This window comes from Lethenteron reissneri, chromosome 12, assembly GCF_015708825.2.
Source record: "Lethenteron reissneri isolate LAM-NWPU_2019-01 chromosome 12, ASM1570882v1, whole genome shotgun sequence".
In the NCBI taxonomy this organism is placed as follows: domain Eukaryota; kingdom Metazoa; phylum Chordata; class Hyperoartia; order Petromyzontiformes; family Petromyzontidae; genus Lethenteron; species Lethenteron reissneri.
Window position 1 is genome coordinate 493,860 of NC_083790.1, and position 15,718 is coordinate 509,577.

The following is a 15,718-nucleotide window of genomic DNA, read 5'->3' on the forward strand; positions in this document are numbered from 1 at the left end:
TCGACATTTCACGTGGCCTCAAAGTGCACCTGGCCTGGCACGGGCGCCGTGGTGACGCCACCCTCACTTAGTGGCGAATGGCGCGGGTATTGGTAGACAAAGTAGGTCGACTCAGCCTCAAATGAGTACCTGGTGCGTTGTATAAACATCGGAACTGGGGAGAAAAAGGTGGTCAGGCGTGGTGTTACCCACCCACCCGTCGTGTGCCGTATCGGCCTTCATAGGTGCGGGATAGCAGCACTTGCCCTGTTGGTGTGTGCGGGCTACACAGGGGATCTTTGTCCTTGACGTGTGCGAGTGGCAGGCATAGCGCTTGAGAGTGTTTACTTTGGAGGCAGATGGCTGGGAGTTCACATCCTGCCACGTGTTCTCCCACAGAGCCAGACTGTCAAAGCCTTGCACCTCGGAGAAGGGTCCATCTCCTCTCTCAGAGGGGACCTGTGCTTCTCCCAGCCGGGTTCTGCCTTTGCGGTGGGCGTGCAGGGCGGCTGCCCACAGCGGGAACGGTGCAAAATAATTAATGAAGAATGAGACGCAGAGAAACAGAGACACAGAGACTGATTCAGTGAGAAACGAATTCCACCACAACGAGGTTCCTTCTTGAGTAGACACCTTGGCCAGGCACCCTTGCTGCTGTCAACGCCATCGATTATTCACGAGGCGGCGCGGGCGGGGAGTCATGGCGATGATTGTCTTGCGTTGGCGGTGATCAATCCACTTCGGGATTCAGGCCTCCTCGAGCAATGTTCATCCCTCGCGATGCTGCTACGTAACAATCCACCTTGCCCCGCGCTGCAGCTGATCACGACCGCGGTGGGGTCCTCGGTCTACGGTGGTGGAACCCCCACGAGGGGCCTCGGCGGGAGGGGAAGCGGTTCACCTTTGGAAGGTCGCGAGTTCTAACTCCCGGTTGGCCTTTTGACTCGGCCTATCATCCCTCTATCCACGGTCGATAAAATTCAAATAAGTACTGCTTTGTGTGGAAGTCAACAGCGGTTGATGCGTTGACTCGCCCCCCCCCCCCTCCTGCCATGGGAACGTTGAATTTCTACCAATGGCTCAGTCGGAGCTGTAAACGGGAAATGAGCATCGCCATGACAGTGATTTGAGCTGAAAATCACCCTGCCCCCCCGCAAAACATGGAACATTGGGCCAAGCTTACGCACCTCTGATTAGCTACATACGGTGTGAAAGAAGTTCAACGTACATACAACCTCGGGCCAACGTCGACACAACGGCTGAACGTTGGGCCAACGTCGAGCAAACGTCGGGCCACCATCGGCCCAAAGGTTCCAACCACGACGGCAACGTTACCACGTTCACGGGAACCCGCACGTCGTCTCCCCCCCCCGCCCCCCGTAGTTCCTGCGCGTGACCAAGCACTACCTGCCGCACGCGGCGCGCCTCTGCCTGGTGAGCACCTTCCTGGAGGACGGCGTGCGCATGTGGTTCCAGTGGTCGGAGCAGCGCGACTACATCGAGGCAGCTGGGGCGGCGGCGCCGCGCTCGCCACAATCTTCGTGCTTGTCAACCTGCTCGGCCAGATTGGTACGGCCCCCCCCCCCCACGTCCGGCATGCCCCCCCCCCCAACTGAGGTTTCACCGGGAGGCTGGGGTGTAGATAGAGGGGCTCAGGTTGCCCGGTGCTTGTCGGACGGCAATGGGCGCCGTTCAGGATGACAACCGGGTGAGGGCTGTCAAACGGTCAACCGGTCAACACAATTGGTTACCGGTTCTGAGAGTCAGGAACCGGAAGCCGGTTCAAGTGGGGTGTGAGTAGCGGACGCGGCGATTGGTACGCGCGGACGTACAAACCGCACGGTGCAGGCCTAAGTCACGGTGTGGTTCACGTGCCCCCCGTTCTCAGTTGGCAGGTGAAGGTGCCACTTGCTGAGGGATGGGCCTCCACTTGGTGCAGCTCCAGAGGGTATTTGGCCTCCTCTTCCACCATTTACCCTGCTGGGTGTGCAGAGGCAGTGGTGGGTGGGGGGAGGTGGCAGCTCTGTGTTTTTCTCGATCACTTGGATAATCGGAGATCCCAGCTCTAGTCTGGGTCGTTGCTATGGTTATGGCTCTTATGTGGATCGTTGCTATGGTTATGGCTCTCGTGCGGAGCGTTGCTATGGTTAGGCTGAGGGTTGATGTTGGCGTCACTTTTAGAGGTCGGCTTAAGGGCTAGCGTTTAGGGATTAGGGGTGAGGGGTGAGGGGTTTGTCTCCGGCCTCACCTTGTCCCTGCCGTGTCTCTGCAGGTGGCTGCCTCCTCATCCTGTGCCGCAAGTTTGTTCCCCACGCCTGCTGCGGCCTCTTCGTCATCATCGCTCTGCAGGTGAGCTCACCATCGTCGCCATCGTTGCTTTCATCGCCATCGTCGCCATCGTCGTCATCGCCGTCATCGTCATCGTCACCAGAGCTTATTCTGTCCGTGATCAGCGCGGCGCATCAGCGGTGGACTGGACTCGTCGCAGGAGGGCACAATAACAAACGTTTGGACGTACTCTCGAATGCCATGTGGAACAGAGGGAGGGAGAGTGCCGCTCTCTGCCAGCCGCTTCCTCATGGTCCACGTGTGTGCCCCCTCCCCCCCCCTCCATCACCTCCATCTCCTCGCAGACCGTGGCCTACAGCATCCTGTGGGACATCAAGTTCCTCATGAGGTGAGGGCGTTTGTGGGGGGCACGCGAACACCTGGGGGCCAGGAAACACGCCGGCCAGCGTCGTCGTCGCCAGCCACGTTCGGTCCACTGCTGGATGAAGGCCTGCTCCCCGGCACCGCGCGTCTCGCACGATGCTGAGAAGCGGCGGTCCAGGCGACGCCGACTCGGCCCTGAGCTGATGTCAACCGCTCCGTCTCCGCGAGGGCCATGCCCCAGGGGGGCGCATTCCGATTTTTCAATCGGCGGATCGACGCATCGTCGCTCGCCGAGATACCAGAAGCGCCCCCTCACACCGCCCCCCCCTCTTCCGCCGCCCCCCCCCCCCCCCCACAGGAACCTGGCTCTGGGCGGGGGGCTGCTGCTACTGCTGGCCGAGTCGCGCTCCGAGGGGCGGTCGATGTTTGCGGGGGTCCCCAGCGCCGGGGGGACGTCCCCCCGCCACCTCCTGCAGCTGGGCGGGAGGCTGCTGCTGGTGCTCATGTTCATGACGCTGCTGCACCTGGAGGCCAGCGCGTTCTCCGTGAGTAGGGGCCGGGGGTGGGGACTCGCGGGATGCAGGGGGACTCTAGCGGAGGTGGGGTTACGGAGGGATGGATCTATTACATTAAACTATTTTTATTTTCCAGCTAAGGCTCACCGAGCTATATAGCGCTTTTTCATTTGGAAATGTATACCAGCCAAATACTATGGGAGGCTTATGGAGAGAGGGGACTTTGGGGGGCTGATAGAGAGAGGGGATGATATGGGTGGGGTGGGGCCCTGGGGGGTGGGGCCCTAATGAAGTCACAGGGGGCTGGTGGGGGGGGCTCAAGGGCTGAGGGGATCCCTAAGGTGGAGGTGGGGGTGACGGGGGCTTAATAGGTGTTCCTCGCTAACAGCACTTGCCCCGACCGTCCGAGGCTACACGGGGGATCTTTGCCTGCCGCCGTGCGTGTGGCCGCCAGGTGGTGCAGGACGTGGTGGGCACGGCCCTCATGTTGCTGGTGGCCGTGGGCTACAAGACGAAGCTGGCGGCGCTCACGCTGGTGCTGTGGCTCTCGGCGCTCAACGTCTACCTGAACGCGTTCTGGGCCGTGGCGGCCCACAAGCCCCTGCACGACTTCCTCAAGTACGACTTCTTCCAGACGCTGTCCGTCACCGGAGGCCTGCTGCTCGTCGTGGCGCTCGGCCCCGGGGGCGTCTCCGTCGACGAGAAGAAGAAGTGGTGACCGCCTCCGCCGTGCTGCACCGCCCGACCCCCGGCACGCCGACCTGCACCGGCCGCACCGACCGCTGCCCCTCCCCACCCCTCCCGACCACCCCCCGTGTGTGTGTCCGTCCGTATGTCCGTGTGTCTGTGTGTCTGTGTGCGTGAGCGTTCATCTCGGGCCACGTGGCGACATGACCGCTCAATTCAACCTTGCGTGCAAAAATCAATCAATCAATCAATCGTTAGCCACGTGAATCGCACGCGGGTCGACCGCCTATGTTACGTTTCTGGTAATGGGGAGGGGGGTGGGACGGATAAAACCGAATGAGCAAAACCCCTAAAAGAGAGACACAATACAAAGGGGATATCAAAACGGGCTGTGTTGTGACGCTTCACCAAATATAATTTCGGGGGGGAGGGGGGGTTTGTAGTGAACCGTGAGAGGCTGAGCAGTTACCAGTCACGTGTCCATGCAGTGCAAAGGGTGATGTGGCCAGTCACTGTCACGGATCGCACGCGGTGAAGGTAGCGCCTTCCCCCACCCCCCCCCCCCCCCCCATTTGCGGAGTCTGTACCCCCTGCGGAGTCTGTACCGCCCGTGAAGTGCGTACTCCACGCGCCCCCCACGCGCCCCCCACGCGCCCCCCACGCGCCCCCCACGCGCCCCCCACGGAGTCCGTCATCCGCACGCCGCCACCACCGCTGCTGCTGCTGCCCGGGGATCGTGGCTGGCTGGGGGCGAGGCGGAGGTGGTGAGGGTCAGAGTTCACGGTGCAGTGACCCTGCGGTCCCACGCTCCCCGTCCCGGGCCCCGTCCACCTCCCTCCCCGCGCCTCCTGCCGCTCCTCTCGTGGGCACTTCGCTCTGAGCCCCCCACTCCGTCTAGGTCCCCCCCCCCCACGCTCTGAGAGCGACGGTTCCGTGCGATCCACCCTCAAGGGCAGACGGCCTCCCAGCAACCAAAACGGTGCCCTACTTGGGCCCCCGGGGTGCCCAGTCCGTCCGTTTGTGGCCTCGGCATTCACGATTTGGTGCGCGGGTGGGGGCCCTGGACCCCTGGTCTTCTCGGGGGGCGAGGTTGAGGACGTGCACCGGGATGGGACGGCAGGAGGAGGGAGAGAGACGACGTCAGGCGGTGGTGAACGCTGCTTGCTCGGTGTGTGGTGTGGTGGGTTACAGTGTGGGTAGAGAGTGATGTGTGTGTTTGTGTCTGGTCCTGCGGGATGTGTACTGTCGAGTGTAGTATGTACATCGTATTGTTGTGTGTGTGGTGTGTATCTGTGTGTGTGTGTGGTGTGTGATGTGTATCTGTGGGTGTGTGTGGTGTGTGATGTGTATCTGTGGGTGTGTGTGGTGTGTGATGTGTATCTGTGTGTGTTGTGTGGTGTGTGATGTGTATCTGTGGGTGTGTGTGGTGTGTGATGTGTATCTGTGTGTATTCGAGTGTGTGTGATGGAGTGTGTGAGTATTTGCACCCGTGTGTGTATGTGTGGTGTGTGTGGTATGAGTCCGGCTTTATTTGTATTTGCGGTATGTGTATAAGAATATGCGGCATGTGTATGTATGAGGGTGCCTGTATGTGTGGTATGTGTGTGGTATGTGTGTAATTGAAAGTGCGTGGTGTGCGTGTGTTAGTGAGTGCTTGCGGCCTGTGTCTGTGTGCGTTACGGGGAGCTGTGGCACAATCGTTCGCGCGCCCGGTGACCCAAGTTTGATTCCCGCTCACGGCCAACACCGGTGACGAATATCTGAACCGGTCCTAGGCACCCCCTAGGTCGACTCAGCCTGAAATGAGTACCTGGTACGGTGTGTAAAATCAGCACTGGGGAGAGAAAGGCGGCCGGGCGTGGTGCTGGCTACACCACCCCCTTTTGTGCCGTGCCGCCCTTAATAGGTGCTCGCTAACATAACTTGCCCTAACAGCCTGTTAAAGGCTACACGGGGGATCTTTGTCTGTTACCACAACCGCTCACCGCCGCACGAGCGAGGGATGGAATCGAGGGATCGGTAAGGGGGAGGGGGGGGTCATCGCAAACATTCCGAGTGGGGTCCGAGGGTTTCTCGCTGGGCGGTTTCATTTTTATCAGCATCATCAGCATCGTTTACGACTGTCGCCGTTGTCGTTTTAAAGTGTATCGGTCAATAAACCCTCACGTTCACATCTCAACTCGGTGCGTGGGTGGATGCGTGAGTGCGTGGGTAAATGTGTGAGTGCATGAGTGGGTGAGTGGGTGATCGGGTGGGTGGGTTAGCGGATGAGTTGGTGAGCGGATGGGTGAGTGCATGAGTGAGTGTGTGAGCAGGTGGGTGAGTGCATGAGTGGGTGAGCGGGTGGGTGAGTGCATGAGTGAGTGAGCGGGTGGGTGAGTGCACGAGTGGATGAGTTGGTGAGCGGGTGGGTGAGTGCATGAGTGAGTGAGTGAGCGGGTGGGTGAGTGAGTGAGCGGGTGGATGAGTGGATGAGTGCCTGAGCGGGCGGGGTGCTGCTATCTCCGCCACCTGCTGTTTATCCTTTCGCCGCCGTCACCGCTCGTGGCTCCGTGACCGACAGCTGCTGCCGGGCCCGAGACACGCGGAGGGGATTTACTGGGGTCCTGGGCGCGTGCCGGCAGGGACCCCCCTACCCCCTACGGTCCGGGTCCCCAAAACAGCCTTTGAGGAAGTTGAGAATTCTGGCGGTCCAGATGATCTCGTCTCAAGATGAACACGGATCGCAGGGTTCGTAATGATCGTGTCAGATTAATAATGGCTGTGTCGGAGGCATTAAACCAGCGTCGCTGAGATGCTCGGCCCAAGCCCCCGGAGCTGTGTCTCTCTCAGGGGTCCATACTGGCCGTGGTCGGTACACTGAGCCGGAGCTGCTGGGGAAGCAGAGGGAGGATTCGGGGGGAGCAGTGGGGAGAAGGGCTTTGTGGGGCAGCGTGGTCAGGAGAGGGCAGCAGAGAGGGGGGAGGAGGAGCAGGCAGAGTGGGACGCTGGAGGGAGGTCAGGCAAGGACGGGAGAGAGGGTGGACGGGATGAGGAGAGAAAGAATGGCGACACGGGGAAGAGAGCCGTCGTGTGGCGAGATAGCGAAGAGGGGAGACCAGGATGGGGGATAGGAGGTGCGAGCGCAGGATGGAGAGAAAGTGGAGGGAGGGGTGGGGGGGAGTAAGCGATTTGATGGGACAGGGCCTAAGAAAGTCCCGGGTCAAAACACCAGATGAGGTCACCACTGAGGTCCCCTCTGTAGCCCGGACGGGGAGAGCATGGGGGAGGAGAGGGATGAGAGGGGGGAGGAGAGGGATGAGAGGGTGAGGGAGAGAGCGCAGGAAGGGAAGCTACACGAGGTGAGGTGAGAGATGTGGAGAGCGCGGATAGGATGGGGGACAGCAGGGAGGAGAGGAGACGAAACATGGAAGACAGTGAGAGCTGCAGACAAACGAGGGAGTAAGCAAGAGAAGACGCGCGAGACGAGGAGGAGGAGGTGAGAATGGAGAGATGCGGGCGGAGGGTGACGGGGGAGCTCGGGGAATGCGGGGGAGCGGAGGAGAGGTGATACGAGGTCAAGAATAGAGGAGGCGGTGGAGGAGAGTCCATGAGATGAGAGGAGATGGCTCTCGCACGAGCGAGGCACACCGCATTCTCCGCATTTTAAGACGCTCCTGAAAGTAAGACGCTCTCCAAACTCGTGCACAGTGTCAGTAAAGTCATGCGCACCTGGGAGCTCGCACACACACGAGACAAATACGAAGATCCCCGGACATTAAGCGCTGTCAGCGAGTAGCACCTATGAAGGCTGGCACGGCACACAAGGAGGTGGGTGCTTAACACCACGCCCGGCCGCCTTTGTTTCCCCAGTCCTGATGTTTTACACACCGCACCAGGTACTCATTTGAGACTGAATCGACCGGGACATTCGTCACTGGTGTTGGTGGTGTCCGTGAGTGGGGATCGAACCGAGGCCCTTGTTGTTGTGAGTCGCGAGTGTGATCACCACTGCGCCACCGCCCTGCCGCCCCAAGAGGACGACGACGAGGATGAGCGAGGAGGAGCAGGAGGAGCTGAGAGAGAACACGAGAGGAGAGTTCCCGAGTCCAGGACTCGCGGGAGAAGGCGCAGGCTATATTTAGCCAGCCAGCCCGAGCAGCAGCTGCTCCAGCCGCACCTGCCGGGCTGTCGGGGCCCCCCAGAGCCTCCCCCGCCTCCCTCGTCACAAGCCCTTGCCGAGCCCCTCTCAACAATGCCTCGCTGTGTCTCCTGGCCTCAACACAGCCGCCGGGGCCACAGCTGTCTCTCGTGAGGGGGGAGGCGGGGTGCAGGGGGGCATTTAAACTTTACGCTGCACGCTGCCGGGACATTTAACCGGAGTCTCGGAGAGCGTCAGCACCGGTCGAGGGGGTGCTATCACAGCGGACAGGGACCTTCGCTGGGTTCCCGCCGACGTGAGGACGCAGCGGAGCTCTGGAAGTTGGAGTCGTAGCGGGAAGCGGTACCCTACTGAGCGCTGGTGGCACGGTTCGATTCCAGATAGGGTCTACAAAATACCCCCCCCCCCAACTCCCATCACCTGGTCGCGGATTAGAGGAGTCGCGGATTAGAGGAGTCGTTCTGCGCGCTGTCGCCGTCGCAGGAGCCGACTGGGCAGTGCCGCGCCCGCCCCCACTGCTCTGGGGGTCTCTCTGAGGCCACCTGGAGACGTTTTGGGGGTGCGAGGACCTCGCTCACCTCCCGCAGTGGCTGCGCTCCCCGCCTCTGACCCCTAATCCATGAGCTCGGGGATGGCCTAAGGAGGGGGCGAGGGGGTGGGGGCATGGAGGAGGCCGTGGCTCGGCTGGCCGTGCCCAGCGCCAGCTGCCTGCTGCTGCTGGGCCCCGCGGCTCTCGCCGTGCGTCGCCGCTTCTACTGCGAGGGCCTCGTCTTCGCCTTCTCCTCCTTCTTCCTCGCGGTCAGTGGGGGGGCCGGAAGGATTGAGGGACCCCCGAGGGATTGGGAGAGGTGTCGGGGGATATTAAGAATAAAACAATAATAATCGGGGCTTCATTTTCCACTCGGTATATTCCGGAATCCTGCTGCTAGGGTGGCTTGGGAGTTATGATTATCGGCGAAAGGCACTACAACTAGAGTATAAGGTTCGCGTATTTGTCATAATAATCCTACGTGTGTCGGTGGTATCAGTACAATCTCATCAAGAGGTTTACAACCAGACATTATTAGTCTGAGGTAGCGACGCCGAAGTGGTTCCCGGGAGCGCGTTCGTGACTCGAGTTGAGCGCCGATGCGAGGCGCCGGCGACCTCGCCCCGGGCGGGGGTGGAGTCGGCCAGGAGGGCCACGTGTTATCGCCGCCTGGTTGCTGCTCGCCAGGTTCGTTATGTGCAGAAGAGCTGACAAATCTGCCCGGCACACGATGGCGTCTGACTCATTTTCGAATAGCGTCTCGGGAACTTTAACGTTCGCCATGAAGAAAACGGCGTGCAGTCGTGTGTTTTATGGTTAACCCACCCGCAGTATTTACCAAGGCCGCCGCTGGCATTGAACCTCTGCAACAAGCGGCGAACGCGCTACCGCTGGGCCGCGTCGTGCTGCCAAAGTGATTCCCGTGGTGGCGTTTGCCGCCTGGTGGCCGCGTGTCTCGTGTGTTGGTGGTTGCCGCGTGGTGGTTGCCGCGTGGTGGTTGACGCGTGGTGGTTGACGCGTGGTGGTCGTGGTGGTGCAGGGCTGGCACGCGTGCGACGGGCCCGACTCCCTCGCGTGGTGCGCGCTGCGCCCCGAGCTGCTGCTGTACTTCAGCGTCTACAGCGAGGCGCTCTCCCTGTGGCTCTCCATCCTGGGTACGGGGGCCACGGGGTGGGGGGCACGGCGGGAGGGGGGCACGGGGGGAGGGGGGCACCAGGGGGGGGCTGGGGAGAACCGCATACCTTTTGGAACAAGCGGCCAACGCGATACCCCTGGTCAATGCCGGATTATCCGAGTAGCAAAAGTAGCTACTACATGTAGTAGCTACACATGTAGCAGCTACACATGTAGCAGCTACACATGTAGTAGCTGCACATGTAGTAGCTGCACATGTAGTAGCTGCACATGTAGTAGCTGCACATGTAGTAGCTGCACATGTAGTAGCTGCACATGTAGTAGCTGCACATGTAGTAGCTACACATGTAGTAGCTACACATGTAGTAGCTACGGGCCCCGCACTTTCAAGGGCCCCGCGCTAAATGCTTTCAAGATATCAATTCCGGTTCAGTGATTGTGCTCTTGCTCTATCACTATAGTACTCTACTGCCTTCAACTTTTATGAATGACTGGATGTTTAAGGTTAGCGATTTGTCGTCTTATCTGGCTGTATAGGAAATAAATATAAATACAATTACTTTACTGTGCAAGTTAAAAATTGGTGTTTTAATATTTGTGTTTTTTATTTAGGGCCCCTTTATAACAACATGCGACAGGCCCCGCACTAGCTTCACCTGGCACTGCCCCTAGTGCGTATCCTGCAAATACTACTCGGCATCACCACCTCCCTCCTCTCCCCCCCACCCCTAGCCGTGGGGGAGCTGGGGGAGCCGCGACGCTCGACGGCCGCGATGCTGGGGGCCCTCACCACGGCGATCCGCGTGGCGCAGGACCCCTACGGATACGGGGTCTACTCGGGGCCCATCGGAGGGGCCGTGCTCATCGTGGCCACCAAGTTTGTGAGCATTATCATCACCAGCAGCAGCAACAGCACCAGCAGCAACCTCGCACCTTCGATTAGCACGCTTGGCTACCTACGATGCGAAACACGTTTAGCATACAGACATACAGCAGAGCGTCATAACGCAATCATAATGACGATGATGAGGTCATGTGTAACGCTGCACCGCCACGACACGGGTGTCACTCGCTCTAGCAGAGAGAGGGACGAGTCATGGTGGTTGAGATGATCGTGGTGATAATTGTTTTTTGACCCTTTTATTTGGCAACAAAACTGACACCTTTTTTTACAAGGAGTCATGTTTGCATTGACCACAATACTTGCGGTCGGAATGCAAACAAAAAACACAACTCTGATAATGTATGCACTGTCCTTGAAATTGATTGGTCCACACCCGAGACAGCTTTTCTTAGAGCTTAGTCTCACATGGTGTTGGACCAGATGACGCCAAAAGGCGCACAACTCAAAGACAATGCACCATCAGAGTATGAGAGCTCGGGGTAAGCATTTACACAATTGGAACCTCCTTTGCCAGAAGCAAAATATGATAATTGTTTCTTTACCCTTTTAAAAAAAGGTGTCAGTTTTGTTGCCAGATAAAAGGGTAAAACAACAATTATCATATTTTGCTTCTGGCAAAGGAGATTCCAATGATGATCGTGGTGGTTGAGATGATAGTGGTGGTTGAGATGATAGTGGTGGTTGAGATGGTGGTGGTTGAGATGATGGTGGAGGTTGAGATGGTGGTGGTGGTTGAGATGATGGTGGTGGTTGAGATGGTGGTGGTGGTGGAGATGATGATGGTGGTGGAGATGATAGTGGTGGTTGAGATGATGGTGGTGGTGGAGATGATGATGGTAGTGGAGATGGTGGTGGTTGAGAGGATGGTGGTGGAGATGATGGTGGTGATGATGGTTGTGGAGCTGATGGTTGTGGAGTTGATGGTGGTGGTTGAGATGATGGGGGTGCTGATGATGGTGGTGGTGGAGATGATGGTGGTGGTTGAGATGATGGTGGAGATGATGGTGGCGGTGATGATGATGGTGGTTGAGATGCTGGTGGTGGTTGAGATGATGGTGGTGGTTGAGATGATGATGGTGGTGGAGATGATGGTGGTGGTTGAGATGATGGTGGTGGTTGAGATGATGGTGGTGGTTGAGATGATGGTGGTGGTGATGATGGTGGTGGAGATGATGGTGGTGATGATGGTGGTGGTTGAGATGATGGTGGTGGAGATGATGGTGGTGGTGGAGATGATGGTGGTGGTTGAGATGATGGTGGTGGTTGAGATGATGGTTGTGGAGCTGATGGTGGTGGTGATGATGGTGTTGGTGGAGATGATGGTGGTGGTTGAGATGATGGTGGTGGAGATGATGGTGATGGAGATGATGGTGGTGGTGGAGATGATGGTGGTGGAGATGATGGTGGTGGTGGAGATGATGGTGGTGGAGATGATGGTGGTGGTGGAGATGATGGTGGTGGTGGAGATGATGGTGGTGGAGATGATGGTGGTGATGATGGTGGTGTTTGAGATGGTGGTGGTGGTTGAGATGATGGTGGTGGAGATGGTGGTGGTGGAGATGATGGTGGTGGTTGAGATGGTGGTGGTGGTTGAGATGATGGTTGTGGAGCTGATGGTGGTGGTGATGATGGTGGTGGTGATGATGGTGGTGGTTGAGATGATGGTGGTGGTTGACATGGTGGTGGTTGAGATGATGGTGGTGGTGGTTGAAATGGTGGTGGTGGAGATGATGGTGGTGGTTGAGATGATGGTGGTGGTGGAGATGGTGGTGGTGGTGGAGATGATGGTGGTGGTGGAGATGATGGTGGTGGTGGTGGAGATGATGGTGGTGGTGGAGATGGTGGTGATTGAGATGATGGTGGTGGTTGAGATGATGGTGGTGGTTGAGATGGTGGTGGTGGTTGAGATGATGGTTGTGGAGCTGATGGTGGTGGTTGAGATGATGATGGTGGTGGTTGCGATGATGGTGGTGGTTGAGATGATGGTGGTGGTGGTTGAAATGGTGGTGGTGGAGATGATGGTGGTGGTGGTGGAGATGATGGTGGTGGTTGAGATGATGGTGGTGGTTGAGATGGTGGTGGTGGAGATGATGGTGGTGGCTGAGATGGTGGTGGTGGAGATGATGATGGTGGTGGTTGCAATGATGGTGGTGGTTGAGATGGTGGTGGTTCAGATGATGGTGGTGGTTGAGATGATGGTGGTGGTGGTTGAGATGGTGGTGGAGATGATGGTGGTGGTGGTGGTGGTGGAGATGATGGTAGTGGTTGAGATGATGGTGGTGGTTGAGATGGTCGTGGTGGAGATGGTGGTGGTTGAGATGGTGGTGGTGGTTGAGATGGTGGTGGTGGTGGTGGAGATGGTGGTGGTGGAGATGATGGTGGTGGTTGAGAGGCTGGTGGTGGTGGAGATGATGATGGTGGTTGAGATGATAATGGTGGTTGAGATAATGATGGTAGTTGAGATGATGGTGGTGGTGGAGATGGTGGTGGTGGTTGAGATGCTGGTGGTGGTTGAGATGCTGGTGGTTGAGATGATGGTGGTTGAGATGATGGTGGTGGTTGAGATGGTGGTGGTGGAGATGATGGTGGTGGTTGAAATGGTGGTGGTGATGATGGTGGTTGACATGGTGGTGGTGTAGATGATGGTGGTGGTGGAGATGATGGTGGTGGAGATGCAGGTGGCGGAGGAGATGATGGTGGTGGTTGAGATGATGGTGGTGGTTGAAATTATGGTGGTGGAGATGATGGTGGTGGTTGAGAGGGGGTCCTGCGATCCCCGTAACACCCCCACCTGCACCCCCCCACCCCCCGGCACCACCCCGCCCTCCCTGTCTCAGCTCCGCAAGATGCGGCAGGTGAAGGGGCTGTACCCGGAGAGGCGTAGCTACCTCCACCACATCGGGCCGGGCTGCTGCGCGGCAGGGCTCGCCTTCACGCTCAGGTTCTTCGTGCAGGTGCGGGTACAGGCGGAGAGCGTGGTGGGAGACGTGGTGGGGGACATGGTGGGGGACATGGTGGGGTGCAGGTGGGAGACGTGGTGGGGGACATGGTGGGGGACATGGTGGGGTGCAGGTGGGAGACGTGGTGGGGGACATGGTGGGGTGCAGGTAGGGGACGTGGTGGGGGACATGGTGGGGGTACAGGTGGTGGACAAGGGTGAGTGGGGGTGGAGGTGGTGGATGTGGTGGTGGCGGCGGTGGACAACGGTGAGTGGTGGACGTGGTGGTGGTGGGGATGAAGGTGATAGACAAGGATGAGTGGGGGTGGAGGTGGTGGACAAGGGTGAGTGGTGGACGTGGTGGTGATGGGGATGAAGGTGATAGACAAGGACGAGTGGGGGTGGTGAACTTGGTGGTAGTAGGGGTGGATGTGGCGGTAGTGATGGTGTAGGACAAGGGTGGTAAGACTCAGAGATTTACTTTCACCAGACAAGGACTTGAGCTTGCATGGAACTTTTGACATGTTCCACTAGATCACGGTGACCATACTAATAATATGGAGAGATGATGGTGATGGTGATGGTACTGATTGTGATTAGAGTGGAGGTAGTTATGGGTCGTGGTGGAGGTGGTGGCGCGTCTATAGCACTGGCAGTGGTGGTGGAAGTTGGTACGAGAGTTGGTGGTGTATGTATGTTGAACGTCTTTCGCACCGTATGTAGCCAAACTTGTTAATCGGAAGTGGGGGAAGGTGGTGGCACGAGTAATGGCACGGGTGGTTACAGATGATTACAGATTCGTATCTGACCCTGTCCCCCCCCTCCATGCCCCCCTGCAGGACATAGAGTACACGTACGTGCACAGCGCCTACCACGTTCTCCTGGCGCTCGCCTTCTCTTTCCTGCTGCCCTCTTCCAACCCGTATGGCCTGCCCCCTCACAACTGCTGCTGCCCGGTGGCCTGCGGGTCAGGCCCGGCCGCCTTGCCGCCGTTGCCCGCGTTGCCCCGCGGCCTGGTTGCTCGCCTCCGCTCACTGGACCCTGACCCCGACCCCGGCCCCGACCCGGACCGGGACCGGGACCCGAACCCTTCCCCGTGCCGACACGCGGGGTTCCCTGCCGCCGCGAGGAGCGGACTCCCAGAAGCGCCGCGGCGGGTGCTGCCCCCTTTCCCGGCCACGCTGCCCCGGGGCCTGCGCCCCGTCTCGCTGCCCCGGGGCTTGCGCCCCGTCTCGCTGCCCCGGGGCTTGCGCCCCGTCTCGCTGCCCCAGGGGGAGGGCAGTGGCGAGGAGACGTAGCCCGGACCTGGGATCGAACCTACACTCCCCGGGAGTCTAGTGTCGTGGGGTTTTCGAACTCGTGGTCATCTGCTGCCCGCGCCCCCCCCCCCCCTGCGCCCAGGCACTGCGGCGAGTGACACGACTCCCCGTTTCTGTGTTCATCGCAAAGTCTCTGTTGTGTTTTTTATTGTAAGATCGGTCGTGATTGTAAATGCACAGTGATTAGAATTCAGTCGGACCAGTCTGGAACGCTGCTCCAGGAATAATTTTGGCCACGTCGCATCCATCTCCCCTTAATTTGTCCTAAACCTGCTTATAGGGTTACGATAAACTCAGCTCTGATCATGGAGTATCGGGCACAATGATATAAGATTATTGTGCCTTGGTATTCCGTGTACTCTAGATCCCAATGGAGCAATAGAGCATTGGGATATACGGATGAAATGCGCCTTACAAATGTAAAGTATCATTATTATGACTCTAGTGGTAGTGCCTTACGCCAGTAATCCATATTCCAAGCCAGCTCTGACGTTATGGCCGTGCGGCTATTCGCGAGCTGCCGAGTCCGTCGTACTTTCAGGTCGCGCCGCTACGCGTTGTTGTTCGAAAACGATGTCCGATGTTTCGCTCCACGTGCTGGGGGCTTCTTAAGGAGCTGAACTCAGGGGATCACATTCTCCCTCGATGACAGAGCACTACCGGCATCAGGTCAAGAGATGAAGCGTCCGTGAAGAACTCGTGAGAATGGCGCTAGAAGCTGGTGAGGAACGGGAGGTGGCCCGCCACTGGGATAATCACGAGCACCGGGACACGCGGAGACGAGAAGCCGCTGTGTCGAGAAGGGTCTCACGCACACTGGAAACCTGGAACTCAGAACTTGAGACCTGGAACTTGTAATTGGAACTTGAAACTTGGGACCTCGAACCTGTGACCTCCGACTGAGCCTTTGAAGTCTGGGC

General features: G+C 58.4%; 1 protein-coding gene and 1 pseudogene across 1 annotated transcript; both read left to right on the plus strand.

Annotated features, from left to right (window-relative positions):
- Nucleotides 1–1,428: 1,428 nt before the first annotated feature.
- On the plus strand, nucleotides 1,429–6,012 carry LOC133341693 (surfeit locus protein 4-like; annotated as a pseudogene).
- Nucleotides 6,013–8,204: 2,192 nt separating this feature from the next.
- LOC133341634 (protein myomaker-like) lies at nucleotides 8,205–15,254 on the plus strand. Its single transcript, XM_061550231.1, has 5 exons — nucleotides 8,205–8,772; nucleotides 9,543–9,657; nucleotides 10,370–10,518; nucleotides 13,379–13,495; nucleotides 14,319–15,254. Exons 1-5 carry the CDS (start codon nucleotides 8,638–8,640, stop codon nucleotides 14,775–14,777), a joined length of 975 nt encoding a protein of 324 aa, XP_061406215.1. The 5' UTR covers nucleotides 8,205–8,637; the 3' UTR covers nucleotides 14,778–15,254.
- The last annotated feature ends 464 nt before the right edge of the window (nucleotides 15,255–15,718 follow it).

Bases quoted from the DNA above. Each gene is read 5' to 3' on its own strand.
- LOC133341634 (XM_061550231.1), top strand. From the start codon at position 8,638: ATGGAGGAGGCCGTGGCTCGGCTGGCCGTGCCCAGCGCCAGCTGCCTG. The intron at 9,658-10,369 runs GTACGGGGGCCA...CCCCACCCCTAG, and splicing joins CCTGTGGCTCTCCATCCTGG to CCGTGGGGGAGCTGGGGGAG. The intron at 13,496-14,318 runs GTGCGGGTACAG...GCCCCCCTGCAG, and splicing joins CGCTCAGGTTCTTCGTGCAG to GACATAGAGTACACGTACGT.